Source organism: Chaetodon auriga, chromosome 10 (genome assembly GCF_051107435.1).
Source record: "Chaetodon auriga isolate fChaAug3 chromosome 10, fChaAug3.hap1, whole genome shotgun sequence".
NCBI lineage: Eukaryota > Metazoa > Chordata > Actinopteri > Chaetodontiformes > Chaetodontidae > Chaetodon > Chaetodon auriga.
Window position 1 is genome coordinate 23,614,505 of NC_135083.1, and position 24,113 is coordinate 23,638,617.

Sequence of the window (24,113 nt, forward strand, 5' to 3'; positions counted from 1 at the left end):
TTTGTTGTGGAGCAGAAAACACGGACTGACTGGTACAGTGTACTTACGGCAGACGAGCGTCAGGAGGGAGGCTCGCATCTCGGAGCGCACGTCAAGACGACGACCTGTGGAGGACAGAAGTTTGTGATGAAGCGAACAGAGGGAAACTCCTCAGAGGAGTGAAACAAGCACCGAGCTGAGCAGCATGAAATATCGCAGCGAAAGCTTGGCTTTCATTTTTCAAGTTGGAGGTCCCCCGGTGCATAAGGGACAGCGGACATCAGGGACTGCCGGGGTGGCTCAGAGTTTATTTATCGTCTGTTTTTTTTTTTTTGTTGTTGTTGTTGTTGTTGTTGTTGTTTTTTTTTTATTCACTGTTTCCACCATACAGAAATGTGTGCATGTTATAAAAAAAAGCAGCGCTCCTCTCAGACAGGACTCCTCAAACTGTGTTCATGTGTGTGGGGGTCCTTTCATTTAAAAAGTTAGTCCGTTAATCACAAAGCGAGGCGACACTCACCGTTTCGGTCCTGTTTCAGATGTTCGCCTCTGTTTACGGGTCCAGTCTGCCTCTCGGTCCACTTGCTGCGGGGTCGCCGGACAGATGCGGGGCTGCGCAGCGTTACTGCGACGAGAAGTCCTCAACTCCTGCGCCTCTGCGCCGGAAACTACGGGCCGGACTACCGGAGCGGAGGGTGGGCGCGAGCTGCGGGGGCGACAGGCGGTCCTGCTGACGAGATGGTCGCAGGTTCGACTCCCGCGGTGGGCGAAGGGGGCTTGAGTATAAACAAAGAATTCCTCTTTACCCAGTTGTTTTTTAAAATGTAGTTCTTTTTGCTTTCCTTAGTTCCATGTAGCACAAGAATAAAAGCACGTGTTACTTGACCTAACAGTTTTTAAACGATGAGTCTCCAGGCTCCATTGTCCACATTAAAGTGAAATAGATACATTTAAACCTTAAGTAAGACATCTGCTAATGGACATAAGCAATGTGTAAACCCCCCAAAAACTAAGATATTCTACACATAAAACCATATTATAATGTAATATTCCGATGTGAAACACTGAACATGTTTATGCAAGAGTGATGATCTTAAAGTGTCACTTTACACATACAGCACCTCGTTACTTGCTGGTGCTTATGGGATGATGGCCAAAAAAAAAAGAAAAATCACCAGACCATCAAAGTCTTAAACTGTAACCATGGTTGTCATACATGGAGAGTTTCTTATGGAATACTGCTGCAGCTTGAAGAAAACTGGCCAGGCCATGTTATTATGAAGCTGAGTAAATATAAAGCAGGCTATGATATGAGCTATATGGACTCACAGGCACACTCAGCCAGGTCTTTGTAATACCATCTTATCACGTTTCATTCTCTAATATATTATAGTGAGATAAAAGCAGTGTTGCATGACACACAGTGAAGACATGTGAACAGAGTTTTCAGAGAGTAAATTAGATTTTTGGATTGAAAGGCTGCTTCCTCCACACGTTTTCCTCCACAGAGCCAGCGCATGTTTTCGGACGAGCCGCAGTCTGGGTCTGGGAGCAGGAATGCGCGCTCCCTGCTGGACGGATTAGATTCCCTTTGATTGCACCCAATGAGCGCGCACAGATCCCAGATCCCCCGGCTGGCTGCTCAACCTCAAAACATCAGCCTCATCCATCCAACAGGTGGTTGGGACGATCTCCTTCGGATGTCTCTGCGGTGGGAAACAAGGATCAGCTCTATTTAAAGAGGGAGAATTGACATAAACTGAATTGATCAGATGAATTCATCCCCTTCAGTTTTTTTGACTGAACATGTGAAATGCAATCTGTCACATTCTCAAGTACATTTAATCACATCAGGTCCCTGTTGTGCTTCCCTCTCTGAGACAGTGTGTCTGCAGGTGTTTGAGCCTCTGCTGAATAAAGCCTGCTGTAAATCTCTGTCATATTACACATTCCCTGTGCGGCCGGAGGACAGCCTCTCTTTGTTAGAGCTCAGGATTCAGTGCCAGGAGCCAACAGAGAATAGCACAGCTCCTTCACCCTGACAACAGGAGGGGGATGAATGGAGGTAGACAGAGTGAATGAATCATGGGTCGCAAATGGTAGACAACAGATAAGTGGCGAAGGAACCTGTAAGTGAACAGAGGTCAGTATCCGTGCAGGGACCCTGCACCTCCACCCAGGTGTTTTCAGCTGACGTGTGGTTGCTGTAATCAGCCTACATACTAACAAGAAAGTCACCAAGTAAGCTTACTCAAATATTGTACTTAATAATGTAATATATATATGTGTGTGTGTGTGTGTGTGTGTGTGTGCCCATGGGGACAAATGCAGGTCCCCATAATGTAAATCATTACATTACATTTTAGGGTGAAGACTTGGGTTAAGGTTAGGGTGAGGCAAGTAGTGGTTATGGATATGGTTATGGTTTGGGGAAGTCTCCAGGAAATGAAGTGTGTGTGTGTGTGTGTGTGTGTGTGTGTGTGTGTGTGTGTGTGTGTGTGTGTGTGCTGTGAAATGTGGATAGGAGGGAGCGGCTCCTCATGCTCTGAGAGGTAAAGACAGCACAGCTGAGGGCTGAAGACAGGGAGAACACACTCTGAGTTTATGGCGCCCCCTTGTGTCAAGGAATTAAAACAATATGTAATTTACAATTTACTGTGCACACAAACAGACACATACTGTGATGAATTAACATAAACTGTATCAAATTTATTTGTCTCCATCCTCACACCTCAGAATGAATTTTGCTTATAAGAATACTGCTGTATGCATTCACATGTATTCAATTAAGAGCTTCTTTTGTAATAAAAATAAACACACAATTTAATTTCAAAAATCAAACTTTTCCACATATTTCTTAATAGGAGCATCATATTGTGAATATCATACTAATGTGGGTCAAATTACAGCAAAAACACACAAAGTCTTAATAGCACTTTTGGTCAAAATAGCAAATTTCTGATAACATACTCTGATATATTTCTTCTGTTTATTATTTATGAATTCAATTATCATGGCTGATACAATGAAACAAATGCTCTCCATTTGTTGTAATAGCTTAAGACAGAAACACTACACAGTGTTGATATCTAGGAGTCAAACAGTGGTACAGTACAAAGTCAGAGGAAGGCATTTCTGTGATATAACACTACATTTGTATTGTGTAAAACTTGAAACTATACCAGTGAACCAACCAAAGCAGAGTTTTCTTCTCATGGGTCATGTAGTTATTCTGTCCCAGTCACAGCATAGGTCACACTCCTGCTCCGGACTACAGCAGCGAAAAGTAAACAGGGAACTGTAACATCCTCATCCTCACACACAGTTACTGTACTTCTGCACTTGTTCCCGGATCTCGTCCCGCACCACGGTGGCGTTTTCCTTCAGCTCGTCCAGCTCCATGCGCTGCTTCTGCATCCGCTGCTCGTTACTCTTGAACTTTTTCTCCAGTTCTGCAAGCACAGGAAGTTAGACTGACGTCAACATGGGTCACAGCTAGAGCTGAACACCAGCAAGGCTGATTAAAGTAGCCACAGGAGGTGAGAGCAGTGTCAGCTTCAGAGCAGGTCCATCAAAATGAAAACTTACTGCACGACTTTTCTCCAGTTCATCATGACTTAATGAGCAAAGGCAAGAAAAAGTGACCTGAACAGACTCAGACAACCCTGCTGAAGGTACAGGAACAGAGTAACGAAGGTTTTTCTGTAGGTCTAGATACAACAGATGTATCTTACATATAACAATGCAGTTTGTTATTTGGCTTGAAGCTACATCAGGGCTCATTCTGGACATTTTGGGAACATTAATCTTTTATTAGAATATTTTATAACAATTCTCATAATCTTCTGTCATCAACATCAACAGCTTCTCACCCACACTCGTCCCTGTGACCTATCCTGGTTCTAACCCCCCACAGTGTACTGCACAGAGCCCACTGAATGGACAGACTGTTAACACGAAGAGAAGCTTTGTGAACTCACTCCTGAGTTGTTCTATCCCCTTGCTGGCTTTGTTGAGGAGGTCCTCTGCCTCTTTCTTCATATCCTTGGCCTTCTGGTTGATGCTGTCCAGACCTCCAGACCCCTCGCCGAGAGAGTCCACCTTCATCCGCAGCTCGCGGTACTGCTTCTCTGTGTTGTTGAGGCTCTGGGAGACGACAGCATTCATTTTATTTGGTGCAGACTTCTTTCATACACATATCTTTTCAAAATAAAAGCACAAGTTGCTGCGCTCATCGTCACCTGCTCCAGCGAGGATGCCACATGTGTGGCATTGTTAGCCAGTGCTTTGGCATCCATTGCCATCTGTCTGTTCTGCTCCGTCTTGTTCCTCAGAGCTTCCACCCCCATGGAGAGATTGTTTAAACGCATCATGACCTCCATCTGCTTATCCTCCAGCTGCGTCAGCCTCTCATCCACCTAGAAGGGAATGACACATAAAAAAGGGTAAGAATTAAGACGGTAAATGGAGCGATGGGGGAGCAAGAATGTAATATTTTGATGTTGGAGAGAAAAAAACAGCCTCAAAAAATTAAGTGCTCTAAAGTCAGGGGGTCCACTTGCCCATAACTGAACTGTGGAAGTGGGGAGAATATGAAAACCTGCAATTTTATACATTACAGCAAACAAGTTATCACACGCTCAAACACACAGGCAACTTCAAGCACGTTTTACCTCAGCTGTAGCATTCCTGGTGCTATTCAGGTTGTCGCGGGCCTCACGCATGGCGTTTCTTGCTTTCTCTATGGCCTTCTCAGACACATCCAAAGCCTGCTTGGTATTATTGGCTGCATCCTTCACTCCCTCTGCTCGGCTCCTGCACAATGCCAACGCACAATACTGAGTGACAGAGACACATCACAAGTTCATGAAGGAATATTTCAGAATATTGTGGCCTTGTTAGAAATGAGATCTAATAATTTAGACTATGTTAAACCTGTAACCTGCAACAGATTTTTTTGGCCAATTGGCAACAGTGGAAATAATTTTTGTGCAGCTAAAATAAAGTAAGTATGACGTGTTAATTAGGATACTTCAGAGGTGCTGGGCCAGGCCGACAATGGCACCGTCCTCCTTGTGTGTGATTCTGATGTTAGTGGAGATCAGCTATAAAATGCTACCAGTAATAATAAACCTGAGTGAGGAAACAGAACTTTTACTTAAATGTCCTGAGCGCTCAGTGGAGCTCAGCACTCCTGAGGACGACGCTCCGTATATTAGGAATCTGTTACCAGTCTGACTGTTTGAAAAGCTCTGAGAGTCAATTTCTGTCACTCAAAGGACAGAATCTTACACAATCTCACATACAGATTTAACAGTATGATGCTGAGTATATTTTGAGAGGGAATGTTTGAAATCTTGACAAGAAAATACACATTGATTCAAATCTTTGCTGATTCATAATTTCCTCTTTCTGTTGCTATAAGGCCTGAAAGCTGACGGGTGCAGCTGCATCTGCAGGTCACAGCTGTGTTCTGAAGGCTTACTCTGGACTTTCACTGTGGGTTCACTCATTGCTGAACTCTGATCCATAATAGCATCTGCTCTCACGGATCAGTGTTGGTTACTGAACCATGCTGATATAGCAGTTGAACCTCTGTCTAAAGGGAATGTGCACATACTTGGCCTCTCTAGCTTTGTTGAGCAGCTCCTTGGCTTTGCTGATGTGCTGTGAGGTCTGGTTGACGATCTCTTGGATGTTGGTGAGGTTGGAAAGGCTGTCCTTTATCTGCATGATCATTTTGTCCAGAGTGGTTCTGTTGACGGGCAGCTCGATCGACAAGACCTGCAGAGCCACCTTCTCTATGCTCTCTGGATCCGCTCCCTCCTCTGGAAATCAAAAAGGAGGGAAACTAATGTAAAATACAGGAACAAACAACGAATGAAAGACCAGGAAATCATTTCTGCCAAAGCAGAAATGCTTCTGTGGGAGTTAGACATAATCTTCAAAACGAATTCACTTCATCCAAAGCCAAGATCACCATTTACAACAACATCAATATACCAGTGAGGAAGTCTCTGATCTGCTTAATGAAATCTTTCAGCTTCTTGTTGTTGTTTTCAAAGTAGTCCTTCTTCTTCTGGGCTTTCTCCAGCGTGTTCATCGCCTGGTTCTTCACATCTTGTGTCAGAGAGGCCATATCCTGGAGCTGGACCCCGAAAACCAAGATGTCAACAGAGAAAGTTTAAGCTTCATAGCATCCAGTTATGGCAGATAAGAGAATACACTGTCACTACATTCAATGCCAGTGTTTCAGCACCTTTCTGGCCACGTTCTGCAGCTCCTCGTTGGCCGCGTTCAGACTGTCGGTGACGTTCCTGGCATGATTCAGTGCTGCCACAGAAGTGCTCACCGTCCCGTTGCATCCCTCTCCTCCACATACATGATTGCCCTGATTGTCACGGCAACCAGCACCGCCACACTGACTGTCCGAACAGCTGCCATTGACACTGGAATTGCTGTGACCACCACACACCTGGAGGGAGCAACAATGCATTATCACTCAGATGAAAACGAAAAATGTGAAGATGTTAATTTTCCTATAAACAAGAATAAAGCACAAATAAAACATATAAATATGAATCTATTTTTATGCTGACTTGTGGGCTATCAGAGGGAAAGCACGGTAATGACAGTGAATCAACAACAGATAGCCTAAACGATTATCAGCATTCCTGGAAACATTGTACAAAATCATTTTTTCCACAGCCTGCTGTGTTTCCTCTTTGTATGCAGAGCAGTGACACTTACTTTCTGTATGTTTTCAAGAACTGTTCCTAGAAGACTCTTTAACATGGCCAGACAAATCTAAGTTTTTACATGTTTTTCACATGCAATCTATTTTACCCCCTTGATCACTAGTGAGGACGACCAGTACTGGCTTTTTTGGTCATGAGGGATTCAGGGGGTCATAAATAGAGGGTGATGGGCTACTATCCTAGAAAAATATCCAGGATTGTTCACTAAACTCTATCCATCCTTGTCTAGTGGAAGTGCTATGACAACTTGTGGCCACTGGAATCCCCCCAAAACACTGTCAGAATCACTATTTCTGGACAATCAAATGAATTTTGGTCACTCTTCTGTTCAAACATAGTGTGTTACTGTCAGTACTGATAAACCTGACAGTGTAGATTAGTATCAGGTTTTTATGGAACATTTTCCATATAAGATTAATATGGTGCACTTGGATACATGAGTGAAATGATGAATGAATGAAACCTGCCCACCTTGTGACTGAGGTGATGGACCTTCTTATCCAGCTCATGGGCCTTTTGCTGCAGCTCGTTTAAAGATTTGTTCTGAGCAGCCAGAGCACGGAGGAACTTGTCTTTACTGGCATCCAGCAAGTCTTCAGTGACAGCGCGGGTTTCTTTGGAGTGCTGCACAGGACTCTCAGGGTTGGACACAGTGAAGTTGCACTTCTCCTCAGCCTCCAAGGACTCCCGATAGTACTTCTTCACCTTCTCAAATTGATCTGTGAGGGCACAGGACCAGATTTAAAAGTTTTAATTACAGTTTTTCAACATTTAGCTTGATTGGGGTTCACTACATTTGAATGTGGACATTATTTTTATGACTTTCTCCATACATGGTGTGTTTGCTCTACCTGGTGAGCTACCAGAGGCTGACATTTTCTCCAAAAAAATTTGATTGATTTTGCTACCTGCAAATCCTGAGGTGAGGTAGTCTTCCAGCAGGTGCTGTTTGTGAGCCACAGTGGTGTTGACGGCCCTCAGGTCTCTCTCTAGGTCGCTCAAAGTGCGTCTCAGTGCCGCTTCTTCTTCTGCTGTTGTGTTTAGCTCTCGGGAGACGCCCATCAAACGCCCATCGGTCAGGGCAATCTCAGCCCTAGAACACAAAAAGCAAGGTAATTCATACAATATCTAGGTACATGGTGGCAGGTGATGCATGATCCTGGCCAATGTCACTGATCATAACACTATGTGACATAATCACCTGAGGTCATCGATGCTCTGTCCAATCAGATGGTGGATCCTTTCGCTGTCCTCCGCACTGATCAGATCCTGCACTTGCTTCAGCTTCCTCTCCAGCTCTCTGATGCGCGTGTCCCCGACTCCCGGCGTGACCCCGCTCTCCAGGATCTTCTGCACGGTGTACTGGATGTGATCCAGGTCTCTTTTTATCTGGCATATGGCGTCGTCCCACAGCTGGAAGCACGGGTGACACTGGACACACTTGGGGAAGTCTCCGGTGAAGCCGCGAGCGCATTCGTCACAGTGCTTCCCCGCCGCTCCCTCCCTGCATTGGCATGCTCCCGTTGAACGGTCACACTGGGCCATCTCTGAGCCCAGCGGATGGCAGTTACACTCTGAATGGAAGGAGGGAGCAAACAATCAAACAACAATAACATAACTGGTGTCTTAAGGAAGCAGTTAGAAAGGCTTTTGCTGCCTCACCATACATCACTGTAAAGCAGATTAAGCCTCACTGACACTGTGAATGTCTCACCAGAGAGAGTAGAGAGGAGGCTGTAGGGATTTCATGGTTCACTGAATGTCAGGTTCAAATTCTAGTTTAATGATTAGCAGACACAGCTCCCTGCCCCTGTCAGTTACTGCTTGAGAATTACTGATAATCATTGCTGTTTTCTACCTCCAAACAAGGTATATAATGTGTATGTTTTTAATGAACTGATGCAGTCTCTGGATATTTTTGTGACATCTTTACTCAAAATGATCTTGTTGAGGTTCCTGTAGAATAAAACTGAAGTCATGTTTTTTTTCCTCCACTGTTTTCCTCGCTGCTCTTGTAAATCCCATCTGTTATGCTTATGCCTGCTTTTCAGAGACCGAGAATATTCCCCACAAAACAGGCCGTCTCAAAGTGCACGTTAAATCCAGTAAATCCAGCAGAACACATAGTCAACCTCTGTAAACGTGTCTCCTCCTATCCTCCCTAATGCACGTGCAATAAGAAAAGAGATGCACATTACCAACAGTTGGATAAATGACACACAAACCGAGTGTGTGTTAGCATGTGCGTAATGCTGATTGTGATGCATCATAGACTCAGAGACAGGGTTTCAGTTTGCATGTGATTGTGTGTTGGACCCTGAACTGGTTGTGTGAAACAGGATCTGTAATAGGAGTTAAATAAGCCTTGCTCCCTTTGAAATTGATTTTTCAGTGATTGGGCAGAATACACAGATTGCTAAATGTCTCTCCATCATTTCTGCTGGAAATAGACAACTGACACATATCTGTTCAAAAATGTGACCCCGTATGTTAAGGTAAGGTTTGACCCTTTCTTTTCACAAGTATTCTATAGTATCTGTCACAGGCTGACTTACCTTGACACTGCACCCGTGGGTCTCCCCAGTGGAACTGCTCACATTCAGTGCAATGTTTACCTCCAAAGCCAGAGCGGCAGTGGCACTGGCCTGTGAACTGAGACACAGAGAGACAGATTGGAAAAAACGGAAAGACAGACAGATATGGTTATCTAATAAATTTTATACTTTTTGTCTTACACCTTTGCATCAACAACTTCCAGGCTTTTGGAGGCCTCCCTTTGTCCTCACCATGTTGCAGTGCGTTCCTGTGGCGTGCGTTGGGTCGCAGCCGCAGGGCTCACAGCCTCGGTCCTGACCGTAGTTCCAGTGGTTAGGAGCACACTGATCACAGTTATGGCCGGCCACGTTTTCCCTGCAGGGGCAGGCTCCGGTCTGCCTGTCACAGTGACACTGGCCATCACTGCAAGCAGACTGGATGGCGCCGGCAGTCACACAGGTACAACCTGAGAAGAAAAATATAGCTTCAGCATCTACACCGTCAACACTTACAAGAAACAGAACTTGATCTTTATTACTGGTTAACTAAAAAAAATCTGCTATCATCACTTACGTCTGCAGTCCTGAGCCAACGCGTTGCCATAGTAACCATGCTGACAGTGTGCACAGGATGGGCCGTCAGTGTGGTACAGGCACTTGAGGCACTGGCCGGTCCTGGGGTCACATGACCCAGGATCCTGGGTGTCGATGTTGCCGTTACAGTTGCATGGCAGGCACTGTCCGCCGCCTTGCTCTGGGTTTCCATAATAACCAGGAGCACACTGGTCACAGCGGGGCCCTGAGGGAGAAAGGAGAGAATATGACATGACAATTGGAACTCTTCACTAATGTGAGACTTCAGCGGAGGGTTACATATTGATGAGTCTCTATCAGACACCATAAATTAGACCAGGCCAGCTCACCTAGAGGAGTAGAAAGTGATCAATAAACAAACAAAAGAAAAGTGAATAGTATGTCACCACAGTGTGATGGCTTACCAGTGTAGCCTTGTCTGCAGTTACACATGATCTGGTTCGAGGAGTGGTCTGTTTCACAGGACAGGCCGTTAAAGTGATCTGAACCGGGGTTACCAGGGCAGGGGCAGGGCCGACAGTGCTCCCCTGAACCGAGCACAGGGTTTCCAAAGAACCCGTCTGTACAACTGGGACACAAGAGGGAGACGTTTACCATCAGTCTGACAACCAGGGATGAAGTTACGCACAGACTGACACTGAGTGATCCTCACTGTTCACAGAGGTGTCCTGCCGTGTAGTCCCTGCAGTCTCTACACTCCCCGGTGCGGGGATCACAGATGTCTGCGTGGCCGTTACACTGACAGGGACTGCAGCTGGGGAAGCCCCACTGGCCTGGTTGGCAGTCTGAGCACTGACGTCCGGTGGCTCCAGGCCTGCACTGGCACTGGCCCGTAACTGGGTCACACTGGTGGCTCAAGGAGCCCTCTGAGTGGCAGTCACAGGCTAGATGGGAAGGGGCATTTAAAGTTATTCAGTGTTAGTCTATGTGCGGGAGGCACATGATGCCATAAAGCTTCTTGTTAAACTTACAGGACCCTACTTATTAACAGAAATCCATTCTACAGATGGCATTGGGTAAATGTGTCATCATGTTATCGCTGACAAACTGTGCGGATAGCAGAGCATACTCACCAGTACAGCCACTCACTCCAAAGCCGTAGGTTCCTGGGGCACACTGGTCACAGAGCCTACCCATCACGTTGGGTTTACAACGACACTGACCTCCAACCTTATCACACTCACCACTGAGGGAGCCCTGAGGGTCGCACTGACAGGCTGGATACAACAGATACAGAAAAGACAGGGAAGAAAATATGAGACACTTATCTATTGTGTTTAAGAAGCTCAAAAACTCTGAACCCACATCCTCTAAATCTTGTTTTGTGTGTTTTTCTGTCAACTTACGCAGAGCACCATCGTGAATGATGGATGAAATACTGCAGATGAGTTTGGAGCACATCTCAGCCAGAGCAGGCATCGGAGTCATCATAAAGGAATCCAGACACATGTAGCGAATCATCTCCTCCCGCCGCTGCTCTGCCTCTGGCTCGTTACCTTGGAAACCAGGAAGCTCAGTGTATTTGGGAATCAGAACCAGCTAGTTGGGGGGGAAAGAAAAAACAAGGTTTAAAAAGTGGAGGATTGTATTATCGTTATTGCTATGGATGTAAATAGGGTGGGATTATAAGTCAGGAAGGCAATATATATATATACAAATATATTACAGTTTAATACCTTTATAGATGCTTTAAATGGATGTTCATTAAATTATTTAAAAGCTACGGCCAAAGAAATTCAACAGTTGCTACTGTCAATTTCCCACCACCAGGGGGAGACCTCATGTTTGAAGCAAAAAGCAACATGCAGGTGAGACCACCTTTTCTGAGATCTGTTTACACTTGGTCTATTTATCACGACAGCTGCACTGGTGGCAGGATACTTATTAAAGCCATGTTTCTTTCATGTTTTCCAAGACTACTGCTGACCCTCCAACAGACTTTGCGGTGGATAATGACGGCGCTGAGCTGACAGTCTTAGCTCACCGAGTCAATCAGAATGAAGGCTGTAAGATGTCTGTGAGAGACCCCATGGCGCTGGAACCTGATGGCGACCACGTAGCGATTACTTGGCTCGAAACAGAATGGCCTGGGCATCTGGATGTATCTGGAAACATAGAATACATATTTAAACACTAAAATACATAAACGCATATTCATTTCTACATACACCCATACGCACATAGTTTGTCTGAATCTGCTGAATCTCTATTCTCTCTGTTTCCTCTCTGTTTCTCTTTGCCTTCTCTCTCTCTCTTCCTGTTTTCCTTCCACTAATGGGCTTCAAATGACACAATGAAATGCTGTTCCTCCCGAAAAACACGGAGATCTCCACTTTTAAAAACTTTAACTTCTAACCTCTGCAGGCACATTGAAGGAAGTTGCAGATACTGAAAATAAATGATATTGAAAATGCAGGCAGCTTGTATTTTGAGTCATTTATTAACCAGATACTTTTTTGCTTTTACTTGAGTCATTCTTTATGAAAGTAGTTGCACTTTTTTTTGCTTGTATTCTACCCACCACTGACGACCGGGTTAGCTGCTGATCAAGTCTGTTCCTGTGCAGTGGCATCTCCACTAAAGAGGTGTGTACTGCGCTTACCAGTGCATCATTGTATTACAGGCCTGCGGTGGACACAGATACCATATGTTTTTGTTTCTTTTGTCAGAGCAGTAGATTTATTGATTACTTGATATTAAGAGACATAATGATACATAAGAAAATAGTAATAGAACAAAAATGCTTCTAAAACACATTACCAACCTTTGCTTTAATGTATGCTTGGGCCTTATGTAAAAAAGCTAAAAAAAAAAAAAAAAAAAGCTAAAATGCACATGGACTCTTTCAGCTGCTCATGTTGACTATGACATTCAGGTGACAGGTTATTTCCTATTTCCATGCCTTGACCTGTCTGTTTCTAAAGCAACCACTGTTCACCAGGGGCGGCTCGGCCCACTCTCTACCTGCCTGTGGCGTCTGTGTTTTGGGCTCACTTTGCTAATTGGTTTTGGCTGATGGACCAACAGAAGAGAGCGGAAGGCTGAGACAGCCAGATCCAGGCAGTGCCCGACCTCTTAGTTCCAGATGAGTTCAGACTCTGAAAGACTATTCAGCAGGTTGAAACTAAAGAGTCTTAGTGCTAGTCTTTCCCTGTTTGTTATCCTATATCCTACTTCTGCGTCTTTCTCTACAGACGTAATTAACGCTTAGCCTAGTCTGATCTGCAGTAATATGTCTAATGTGTTGACTTTGCAATAAGGTTTTCATATCAAAAGAACAGTATAAGGTAAATATCACACTGTTTTTATTTCATTTCAGGCTTCAAATGATCTTCTTGGTCACGTAGATAAAATGAGTCTATTATCAAGCCTCTAGACTAAAAGGGGGCCACATGAGAACAGCCAAAAGTAAATGGAAATGTACGACATAAGAAATATGATGACTTCTGTAATGAAAATATGCTATCTTTACTGAGATCATTTCAAGTTGATCTGTAGTTGAGCACCTAGTCTCCTTACCAATTTGAGCTCAGAAAAAAGTTACTTCTTAAAAATATCTAATTCTTTCACTGTCAGTGTCCGTATAACAAAGGCTGGCAAAGCTAAAATAAAGCAGCAAAAACTGGTACAATTGTTTTTTTGATCTGCGAGCTGGTCTGAGTGCAGTGCAAAATAACAAGGGTCTCCGGCTATGCTAGCAGTACTGTGAAACTGAGCTAAATGCTAACATCAGCATGCTAACACGATCACAATGGCAATGACAACGTGCTGTCATTTAGCAGGTACAACGTTTATAAAGTTCTCCATATTCATTTAGCCCATTAGCATGCTAACAACAATTTGCACCTGCAGGCACAGATCACACTGAAGTCACACTCCCTTAATAATCTAAAGAAATAAAGCCAGGAAAACTGAGATAAGCTGAACCAGGTGTATGGGGTTTTATATGGAATGTCTACACCACACTGTACTGTTGTCTGCTTGTCTCCAACCTTTTTCCCTAAATCTACATACAACAAAGCTTCATATCACTGTACCTGATCCTTATACAGGCCTTCTGGTATGTTTGCCTCCTATCAGTGAATCAATGGTAAAAAAAAAAAATACCACAGGGTACAGTGACACGAGGATGCACTTATGCAGAGCAGACAAGCTAGGGCAGGTTTAACAGACAACAATGCAATGATGCGATTCATCCTCATCCATAAAACAACACAAAACACTTCAACACCTGCAATACCTGAACAAATCCTTTAATGAATTAAACAAACACATTGGTTACAATGGCTTCTCACTCACACAAACACACTTACAAATACACTTAGATACACAGTACACAAGTGTAGGTACCTGTTGCGGTGCGGCAGGGTCACTGTGTAGAGCTGCTCGGTGGGTAGGAGGTTTCCACACCGGAGACTGGAGGGCAGCAGTACGGATGTAATACTGACTACAGCCTCCCAGTCCTCTGTGGACTACACACACACACACACACACACACACACACACACACACACACACACACACACGCAAGGCTTACTTTAAAAGAACTTCATTAGTTAGGAAAAAGAGCTTCCCTCAATCTTGTAAGTCATGGTCACACACCTCAGGTTCGTAGCGGATCATGATGTCATACTCCATGGCATAGGGGATGTTGTCGATAGTGAACACCAGGCCGGCACCATCTTTGACACGGGCAAAACCAGGTCCTGTCCATGACACCATGTGGCTGGGAGTGTGCCCTCTATGAACAGTCCTCACATCTGGCTGGGAGATGCAGACAGATCTTTTTCAACTATTACCACCTTTACTTTAGACTGTACTTCAGCAATCTCTGCATCTCCTTACTGACTTCTACTGTCTTCAGGGTGACGAGTGTGTGTGTTCTGTATCATAGGTTCCTGGAATGCAAAGTCTAATAAAGCAGCTGTTACAAAGACTAGAGCTGCCTGTCAATCAAATGACACTGATCACCACTTTGGATTCTAAAATGCTAAAAGCAACTTAACTTGATGGCGTGACAGTATCCCTTTTAGCGTCTGTTTTAGTTTAAAAACTTCAAAACTGAAGATAAGTTTATAAGGTAAGATTATTAGATTTGGTGTAAACTACACTGGTTTACTGTGAACCACAGAGTGAGTTCCCCTCGAAACTTCTGTTTTCATTCAATTAACTATTCAAAGCCCAAAGAAGACAAACTACCTAATATTTAATCAAAACAGAAATATTAGAGAAAGACCAAAAATATTAATACAAAATCCAAAAGAACGTTTGTTTTACCTCTTTCCCACCTCATTAATCTTCTAACAACCCCCATATCTTGAGTGGTTAAAAATTAGTTCCACGTTGACCAGCTGAAACAGCAAAATACTGCTTATACTGTATGTCAATGCATGAGTATTACTACCTAATAATATAAAAGATCTCAATAGTTACTATGACCCTAACCTGCAGAACAAGCACTTTATTTTGAGACTTTCAGGGGATTTGACCTTTCCACTTTAACTGCAATTTTGATGTATTTGCACACTGTTGTATTAGCACTCTTGTTTAAGAGAAGGGTATTAATTCTTCTTCTCTCCTCTGAGACGGCCTCTGAATGCTTTTCGTCAATACCAGACACATCCAAATCTGCAGTACTTATTTGACTTCGTTCGAGAAAACAGAAAAGAAAAACTGCCTTATTCCTCGTATGCCCATACTGAGGCTTAACAGTTTTATTTCAAAGGGTTAAAAAACACAATACTCACATAACTTGACTCAACACAACTTGAGTAACCTAAGACTTTATATCTTTGTTAGGATTTGTTAGGAATTAAGGACTTTTCACAATGAGCAATAACCCATTATTATCTGTCTTTTTCTTGCTAGTCCATTTAGAAAATTTTCCGTTTCACTTAGCAGCCTGTGGGTTGTAACATTGGATATAGAAATGCTTTCACATTTTTTTTTCCTTTTTCCCTATTTTCACCTGAAAATAAGATTGTGTCTTTGTGCTTTTGGTACCTTAGAATGAGTTCTCATATCAACAGAGGGAGCGGGTCCTCTTCCAAGGACTCCACCATGTTGCACCATCATGTTTCTACAGTAGCCAAACACTGGTTGTAGAAAGCACCTTTCACATTTTTATTGAGTTTTGTAAGGTTTTCACACAAAATCACTGGCTTGAGCTTGGCTGGCGACTGACACGATCAACGTAGAGGTTCTTTAAAACTGTGTGCACGGTCTCAGGTGATGACTTAGAGCTGTTTTCTGCAGCAGTTCTCTGAAGAGCAAAATTGGCAGACCTTGGAAAGGAACTCACACTGAACAACCATCTTGTCCTCAGCTGTATGCAACATGGCCAAGGGAGACTAATGCAATCTGTGCAGAAGAGGACAAGTATCCATTATGTGTTCAAACAAACTTTATTGGCTCTGGGCGTGAACTTTGTCAGGCCATTCAACGGTGGAGCCAGTCGGAGATTCAAAATGCAATAGAATGGGTGTTCAATCCACCTGCGTGATCTCACTCTGTAGGAGTATGGGAATGACAGATGAGATTCATTAAGGACCACTGTGTAGGATTTAGTGGCATTTGGGGGTTATTTAGTGACATCTATTGCAGATTGCAACCAATTGAATACTTCAATCACTTCACCACTCCCTTTCCAAACAAGTATAAACTACAGTGGATGTGAAACTCACAAAAAATGTATAAGGTGCTCTCTAATTTTAGTGTTTGGTTTGTCCATTCTGGGCTACTGTAGCAACATGATGGTGCAACATGGTGGACTCTCTCCCTCTATGGATATAAAGAACTCATTCTAAGGCAACGAAAACACAAACATTCTTATTTTCAGGTGATTTTCAGGTGATACCTTAAAGTTGCACCTTTCCAGGCCTATAAAAAGGCTTAACGTAGGTGAAATACTGGATTTTTTCACCTCTTAGGGCCTCTAAGACGCCTTCGAATCAGCAAATACTAGATATTACCACATCTTCAACCCTCTAAAATCCCTTGAAATAATTGAAATACTTGATTGTTTCATCTCCAGAGGAAAAATCTCTGCTCACAACACATGACACACAGGACATAACCTGTGATGTGGTGTTACAAGTTCACATATCTTAATGTGCACAAGCCAAAAAGGTAGGAAACCACTAATCTACATTGTTTCTTGTCCAATGGCCAACTGAGGTCCTTGTTGGACCCACAAATACTTCACAAGTGACAGCACTTACTTCCAAAACATTGTCTTCTTGCTTTAACATGCTAATCCTTGAATCTTGTGTATCTTATCAAACTATAAATGAAACCAGTGAATGAATCAAAGCAAATATCCTACTGTTTGCTGAAGCTGGCGGATGCGTCTCAGAGCTGCCCGATGTTGCTGGGAATTGGTAATGCGACGGTGACGGCGGTGCCTCCTCAGCTGGTTGCTGAGGTGCTGGACACAGTCAGTCTCAGCCTGAGGACGAACTTTGCCCTGAGAGGAGAGGAGAGGAGAGGAGAGGAGAGGAGAGGAGAGGGTTCATACTTGTGCCAATCACACATAGAAACTATTTACAGTAAGACTTCTTAGAACCTGCAGGGGTTCATCCTGCACAGCTTCTCGTTCCACACATGAAAATGACAAGACAGAGCAGAAAGAGGCATGCTGGGCTTAAACTGCAGGAGCGTGACAGGGAGAAACAAAGAATGAGAGGCTGAGAGTTTTTGTGTGTGTGTGTGTTGTACATGTTAGTAAGTGTGTGTGCTGCGCAGCAGTAATTAGTTGTGGCAGGTTGGTATCTGTGCTACTTTCTTGTGTTTCCGTGTCATTTCAGCTGTGGAGTATGAATTCTGTACAGAATTACAGGACTTTGGCTGTGTCCTGCATATTCTGTACCTCTTCTTTGTGCGTCAACACGTAAACTCAATTTCGATCCAGCAAAGGTCAAAGTCAAAGCCATGTTCACCCCCTGAAGACAATAGCCTCATTTGTCAAAGATGCCTCTCCTCTTGCTGGGTGTCGTGTACTGTTGCCTTTCCTCTCAAAACATTCTGAAGTCACTTTTTTCCACATTCCTGTTGCAGTGATGTTGTAAGTATGGAGTGTCTGAGCTTGCCCGAAGGGCTGAATGGGGAAGTGGAGGGGGCAGAGGTTCTCCTTGGAGTAGAGAGGACGGAGGTGGGTGGAGGGCCATGAAGGAGACAGACAGTGAAGAATGTGAGAAAGCGGGTAAACAGATGAAGGATAGGAGGATAAGGCGGGTGAGATGAATCAGTGACAGCAGGAACAGGCCTGTCGCAGTAGTGCACAGATGGGGGGGACTAAATGTCAAACGTATAATCAGCTATAGCTACTTGATCCTATGTAAACTGTCACAAAGTGTTGTGTTATATAGTTTGAAATAAGTGTGAAAAACATGGGCTCATATAATAAGAGTGGTAAGTATATGCAAGAGGCAAGGGGAAAAGATATGTTAAATAATGTCCATCACAGACTTTACTATATAGTACAAGCGTGAAATTACTAAGAGTGGGGCTAGCTGTTGACAGAATATGTTGAAAGACAGTGTCATAGCCCCCCTCCATCCCCTTGTTTCCAGCTTCTTCACAAAAGAATGCCATCCAAAAAACCAGGGGAACAAAAAGAAAAGTCTGTTTTTAGAATCATTGGTTTGTTTGTCTAACTTTATGTAGGGATAGTGTTTTGTAATTCTGATTTGTGGTCTTGGTTTTGTATTCAAATTAAGAAGAAAGAAAAACAGCAATTTTCTAGTTGCCTAACTGTTCAGGAAATTTGAAAAGCAATAGGTGTAGTGGTCCTTGTCCTTGTGGAGTAAAGGGATGAGGGATAATAATGAAACTTCTGAAAGTTTAATCACCCCTGCATCTAAATTCAGCATGCAAACCAGCACACCCATCCAAATCCCCTCACAAAGACGACCTTGGTGGAGTCAGAACAAAATGAAATCTCCTTCTGTTTCAGTCATAACATTAACAAGACTTGATGTTTGATCTGGGACTGCTCAGTGTGTGTATGATATACAGAGGACAGACTTAAGAAGATTAGACCTTCTGTGAATGGTGCTGAGAGACAAATATCTTGTTCCGGGCTACAATACAAGGTCTGTCACCTTTCTGGGTACTTCCTGAGGCTGTTTATACTACGTTAGGTGTCTGTATAGATAAATGTGTTCATACTTTTATCAGGTCAGAAAGTGTGGGCTGCACACAGACAGTCCAGTTCACCTTCAAGGCCATGTGAACACAGACAGTATAAATGAAACTTAACCAGCTGCAGCTCCGGGGAGTTTCTGCACCGAGCCAAGAGTTATGCTTTGTCCACCTCGGCCTGCTCAGTGTTGAAGGGCTGCTCTCTTTCAACCACAGCCGGGTCCAGAGTGAGCATTTTGCCACATATGAGAGTGTGTGAATGTGAACGGTGTGACTGACTCTGAGTACTGTGGTTGGTCAAACGCACAGATACGCTCAGACACGAACAAATCTGTTGAATGTGTTGTCTTAATATCTCTTAAAAGACATGTCGCAGATGGCAGATTATATCAGCTGTTGCTAACTGACATTAATTCTGAGAGGAACTGTTTCCTGGTTTAAGTCTGTGAGTAGGTCTGCATGTCCAAAGACTGTTTGTCAGAGAACCTACCCAGAGGACAGAGTGTTTCTGTAGTTCCAGCAACCCCAACTGTGATTTATGTCCTCTATTAAAACCACCAGCTGATTATGAGACAGTTGCTGCTGTTGCTATTTCTTCACATTCTCTGATAATGTTCATTCATTTTTTGAACACTTTATACCAAAAGTCTGGCCACAACTTTCACATTGTACCTTTAACCTTATAAACTTATCTAAGGGTGGGGAGGCTCACCGGCAGTGCAGAGTCAGCGGGGGAATGTCCAGTGGCATCTTCAGCTTCATATTTGTAGTAGTCCAGTGGAGCACAGAAATACCCAGGCTGAACCTCTGAGCACTGTCGGCCAATCAGATGCCTCCTGCAGTCACACTGGCCATTCTCCATCATGCACCTTAAGAAACAGACACAGGCAAACTTTCAGAGGCACAGCGGCTTTTTCATCTTTTGTGCTCTTTGAGGTCTCCACTCAGGAACAGAGCGAATGATCCACAGCCTCACTTCACGGTAACTGAATAAACCATTCTCAGAAAAATCCCTCTTTCTCAAATGTGTATGTTTAAAGACACAGAAAAACTATACCTGTTGTTGAAGGCTCCACCGAAGTCACAGTCACATGGTCTGCAGCCAGCCAGGTCGTTACTGAGCCCCCAGTATTCAGGCTACAGGCATGGAAACAAACCTCAAAACCAGGCTGCATACTGGTATGTCTGGTGTGTCTTTCTACTCTGCACTGTGTTTGAACATCTGTTGTGCTTGTACAGCTGCTACTATATACACTCCTTTATTATTGCAGTTAATCAATAGTATGATCTTTTTGATATGAAGTCCACAGTTAGCTACAGATTTCATAAGAACAACAGTTGTGACTAACCAGGCACTGGTTGCAGTAGCGACCAGTCACATATCTTTTGCAGGAGCAGTCCCCACTAATCTGGTCACAAGGAGCTCCCATCATGATGATGCCACGAGGGTCACAGTTGCAAGCTGATGGAGACAAACACGCGCAGAGAGATGTTGCAGATTATGTGGTTTCATATACCAAAACAGCATAAATTCATTTTCATGTCTGTTGACACGCACAGCGTTTTCAGTGGCAGACAGTCACACACATACTTACGCTGACAGCCCAGCGGGTCGTTCTGGCTGAGTCCGTAATAACCTTCCTTGCAGTCGTCGCAGCGCGTGCCTTTGACGTTCGCTTTGCAGCGACACTGTCCGGCGATCATCCTCATGTCCGGGTCGGTGTGACTGTCACACACTCCTCCCTCCAATGATCCGACCGGGTCACAGTCACAGGCTGGCGGTCAGATGTCAGACAGTGAGTGTTAAATACAGGAGGAAAGGAATGAGAGGCCAGAACATACATACATACTGTAAACGGGAGACTTGAAAGGATAAAGAAGAAGCATTCTGTTAAGAACAAACACGAATGACTCACCAATGCAAACCCGTGGGTCTCTGATATCCCTAACGGGGTCTTTGTAGTAGAAAGGTTTACACATCTCACAGTTGCGTCCCATGGTGTTGTGTAAGCAGTCGTCACACACTCCCCCGCTGAAATTGCCCGTGGCCAAATACACGGCCATGTCGAAGTGACATTGGTTTGAGTGGCCATTACAGTTACACTCTGGAGAAACAAACAAGAAAAAGAACAAATAAAGATTAACTAGACGTACACAAACATTACAACAACGGTCTCCCAAAGGTCAAATAAGTGCAGAAGTTTCAAAGTAAATTACAAGAACCTCTCATCTGCAATTCTGAGTTGCACAAGTTCATTCTCATGTAAGAATTTTGTAAGACAGATTTTGTGACATCTGTGTGTGTGTGTGTGTGTGTGTGTGTGTGTGTGTGTGTGTGTGTGTGTACGTGTGTTCCCACCTCTGCAGGTGTGTGGGTTCTCCGCCTCTGCTGGTCTCCACGGCAGGTCATTGTGGAAATCTCGGCAGCGCTCGCAGTTCAAGCCCTCTGTATTATGTTTGCATACACAGCGGCCGTGGATCTGGCCAATCACAATGCAGCGAAATGATGGTAAGTGTAGGCACTGTCATAATAGTTTCAACTACTTTCAAACAATCAGTTCTTGCTCTTCTTGTGTTTCTCTTTAGTCCCACAGCACATGTGGTGATGACTGAGGTAAAAATAACAGCCCGCTAGCTCACCATGCCATTCTCCCGGACGTTAACCCCCGGCACCGGGGCGCACTCTGACGCGTGTCCGTAACAGAAGCAGCTCCCTCTGACCACCAGCTCATAGATGGCGTAGTAATATTTCTGCAGAACATCAAAGCGTCGGTCCAGCAGGTCGTCTCCCAGAGTGTTAAGCTTGGTGAAGTTGATACGCAGGTTGGTGATGCGCAAAAGTTCTGAAGGACAAAACAGATTGACAGTTTGATTTGTAGATTAACCCATTTCAGTTCAGAAGGTAGGGTCGGCTATTGACTGTTAGTGGTCCAGAGTTAGAAGTCTCCACTGACCTTGAATGTCCAGGCTGTAGGGGTCTTTCACATGAATGGCAGGATCCAAAACCTTATAAATGACCTTGAACACAAGAACATCATTTTTCAGCTAAAGGAATACAGAAATCCCAGTTGTCTCTGGGATTGAAGGTCATATCCAGCTAAACAACAGATGTTAACCGAGAAGAGGCTCTCTGTGTGACATTTACAAAGGCAGATCTGAGCTGGAAAAGATGAGTTATCAAAGCTTCAGTTGACCAATTTATGACTGCAACAGTTATTGTGAGCACAACATTGTCACATTCCCTCACTATCCTCAAATGGCCCTTTGTTTTTCTGAAAACATGCATAGTTACTTAGATGAAGACAGTTATCTTCATACAAACTATTCTTTAAAGTTCTAATTATTAATATTTTCATTAAATCAGACACTGTTTTCCTGCTGTTAATGTTTTTGCAGCCATTTGTATTGACTCTCTGTAATCATCTCTACATGGCAGCTTGTGATTAACAGTAAATGGGCAAAAATTTTTTCGAAGCAGATCATTTCCAAATATTACAGGGAATGAAACATGAATAGCTCAGCCATAGAGAGATGTTAAATGAGGAGCTGCAGGTGACAGGCTGCACACCAGCAAGGTATTCAGCTCTATTTACAGTGTCCTGCTGTTGTGTGGAAAACAACTCCCATGGTGCATTGTTGACTGACTTCTTTAGCAAATCAACATGAATTTATTTGGCTGCACAGTAAACAGACACGACCCAGACTCCTCTGCTGTTTTCTGACAAAGTAGGTGCTCAACTACTGTTTGCTGTAGAATTCAACCAAACGTACTGTTACCATAGTGACAACGGGTGTCGCCAAATCAGCTCGGACTGAAATCTTACGGACCAAAAGTCAGAGTCAATTTTGTTGATCTGTCCAATTACTTGTTGCTTTTACGGAACCACTTCTTTCAGATTTTGCTGGTATATGTGTGTTCATCTCATCTCTTCTTCCCAGCAACACATGTTAATACAGATTATGTTAATACAGATTATCCCTTCAAGAATCTTCAGTTTTACCTGAAAGAATAAATCTGGTGATATTCTCTATTTTTTATTGTCAATAAATCCCATCTCAAGCAAAAATGAATGTATCTACTAAATGGACTGTGGAGGCGTATCCTTCTGTGCCATAGAGCTCCACTGCTGTCCAAAAACTCTTAAAACACATCAGTGAGCCTCACTGCTGCAGTGGGTGACATGTTCCTTCATTACCATGAACACAGACATTGTAGTGTATTTTGAGTCGATCCCACACACACTGCTCTGCTTCATTAGAGCACCAAATCTGCATCTGGACAAACGTGTTAATTCCAGCCTTTTATTTTGACAGACTCTGCTATTGCTGCTCCCTGCACCTCGTCCACTTCTTACCTCTCCATTAGTGGAGGGCTCGATGTCGGAATAGCGTTCCTCACAGATGATGTCGTTGATGTGGTGCAGGCCGTTGGCCGGGATGCTGGGGAAGGTCTTGGTACAGTTTGAGGCAAAGTAGCGGTATGGACGCCACGTGCGGCCAAAATCAGCCGAACGCTCAATGATCATAGCTGCAGGTCGGAAAGTCTGAGGAGGAGAAGAGAGAAGAGAATGTGTGGCATTTGGAATCAGAAGACACCTCATCAGACTGATTTCTCTGGACCTTTAGCTCAATGTTTGTTTTACCAACAGGAGGATTAGGATTCCAACCTGATGCAATGCAGCCATCCAACTTCTGAGTGTACACAACAAACGCACACCTAGAAGTATGCACCCTGACATGCTTAAGAACATACCGTCTAGTCAACAGAGGTCCACAAACACACACATACACACTGGCACCCACATACATGTAAAAACATGTGCGTACCTTGAACTTCATGATGAGGTGTGTGAAGTGGAATTCAGCCTCCAGGTTGAGTCTGATGCTGACATTCTCTTGTCCTGTGGAGGAAATAACTGTCACTCAGTGCCATAACAACACAAATGAAGTCTCATCTCCTACAGTCACTGTCTGCTTTACTGAGTGACTGTCAGAGACCCTGTGGGGACACTGCTCTACACTACAGTATGAAGCTACCTTTTCTCTGTTCTTATATCACTGCATGGCATCAGCATTCTCAAGTAGTTTGGATACAGACATCCAAGAA

General features: G+C 43.8%; 2 protein-coding genes across 2 annotated transcripts in view; both read right to left on the reverse strand.

Moving 5' to 3' along the window:
* lamb2 (laminin, beta 2 (laminin S)) overlaps window positions 1–583 on the reverse strand; it is a 47,177-nt gene extending 46,594 nt beyond the window's left edge. Inside the window, exons 1-2 of the mRNA XM_076741711.1 lie at window positions 500–583; window positions 48–104 (exon numbers count right to left, since the gene is read on the reverse strand). Of these exons, the coding sequence (XP_076597826.1) occupies window positions 48–78 (31 nt within the window). The 5' untranslated portion in view covers window positions 79–104; window positions 500–583. The remainder of the gene's footprint in view (window positions 1–47; window positions 105–499) is intronic.
* Window positions 584–2,661: 2,078 nt separating this feature from the next.
* lamb2l (laminin, beta 2-like) overlaps window positions 2,662–24,113 on the reverse strand; it is a 47,923-nt gene continuing 26,471 nt past the window's right edge. The window contains exons 5-35 of the mRNA XM_076740369.1: window positions 23,834–23,907; window positions 23,362–23,550; window positions 21,961–22,024; window positions 21,647–21,849; window positions 21,366–21,486; window positions 20,923–21,111; window positions 20,602–20,781; window positions 20,356–20,468; window positions 20,064–20,143; window positions 19,719–19,875; window positions 17,190–17,330; window positions 14,468–14,629; window positions 14,216–14,337; window positions 11,850–11,970; window positions 11,212–11,404; window positions 10,939–11,082; window positions 10,518–10,749; window positions 10,270–10,433; window positions 9,846–10,070; window positions 9,524–9,738; window positions 9,293–9,389; window positions 7,939–8,311; window positions 7,646–7,830; window positions 7,209–7,456; window positions 6,239–6,454; window positions 5,983–6,127; window positions 5,600–5,807; window positions 4,653–4,794; window positions 4,221–4,397; window positions 3,960–4,125; window positions 2,662–3,431 (exon numbers count right to left, since the gene is read on the reverse strand). Coding sequence (XP_076596484.1) covers window positions 3,295–3,431; window positions 3,960–4,125; window positions 4,221–4,397; window positions 4,653–4,794; window positions 5,600–5,807; window positions 5,983–6,127; window positions 6,239–6,454; window positions 7,209–7,456; window positions 7,646–7,830; window positions 7,939–8,311; window positions 9,293–9,389; window positions 9,524–9,738; window positions 9,846–10,070; window positions 10,270–10,433; window positions 10,518–10,749; window positions 10,939–11,082; window positions 11,212–11,404; window positions 11,850–11,970; window positions 14,216–14,337; window positions 14,468–14,629; window positions 17,190–17,330; window positions 19,719–19,875; window positions 20,064–20,143; window positions 20,356–20,468; window positions 20,602–20,781; window positions 20,923–21,111; window positions 21,366–21,486; window positions 21,647–21,849; window positions 21,961–22,024; window positions 23,362–23,550; window positions 23,834–23,907 — 5,183 coding nt within the window. The 3' untranslated portion in view covers window positions 2,662–3,294. The remainder of the gene's footprint in view (window positions 3,432–3,959; window positions 4,126–4,220; window positions 4,398–4,652; window positions 4,795–5,599; window positions 5,808–5,982; window positions 6,128–6,238; window positions 6,455–7,208; window positions 7,457–7,645; window positions 7,831–7,938; window positions 8,312–9,292; window positions 9,390–9,523; window positions 9,739–9,845; window positions 10,071–10,269; window positions 10,434–10,517; window positions 10,750–10,938; window positions 11,083–11,211; window positions 11,405–11,849; window positions 11,971–14,215; window positions 14,338–14,467; window positions 14,630–17,189; window positions 17,331–19,718; window positions 19,876–20,063; window positions 20,144–20,355; window positions 20,469–20,601; window positions 20,782–20,922; window positions 21,112–21,365; window positions 21,487–21,646; window positions 21,850–21,960; window positions 22,025–23,361; window positions 23,551–23,833; window positions 23,908–24,113) is intronic.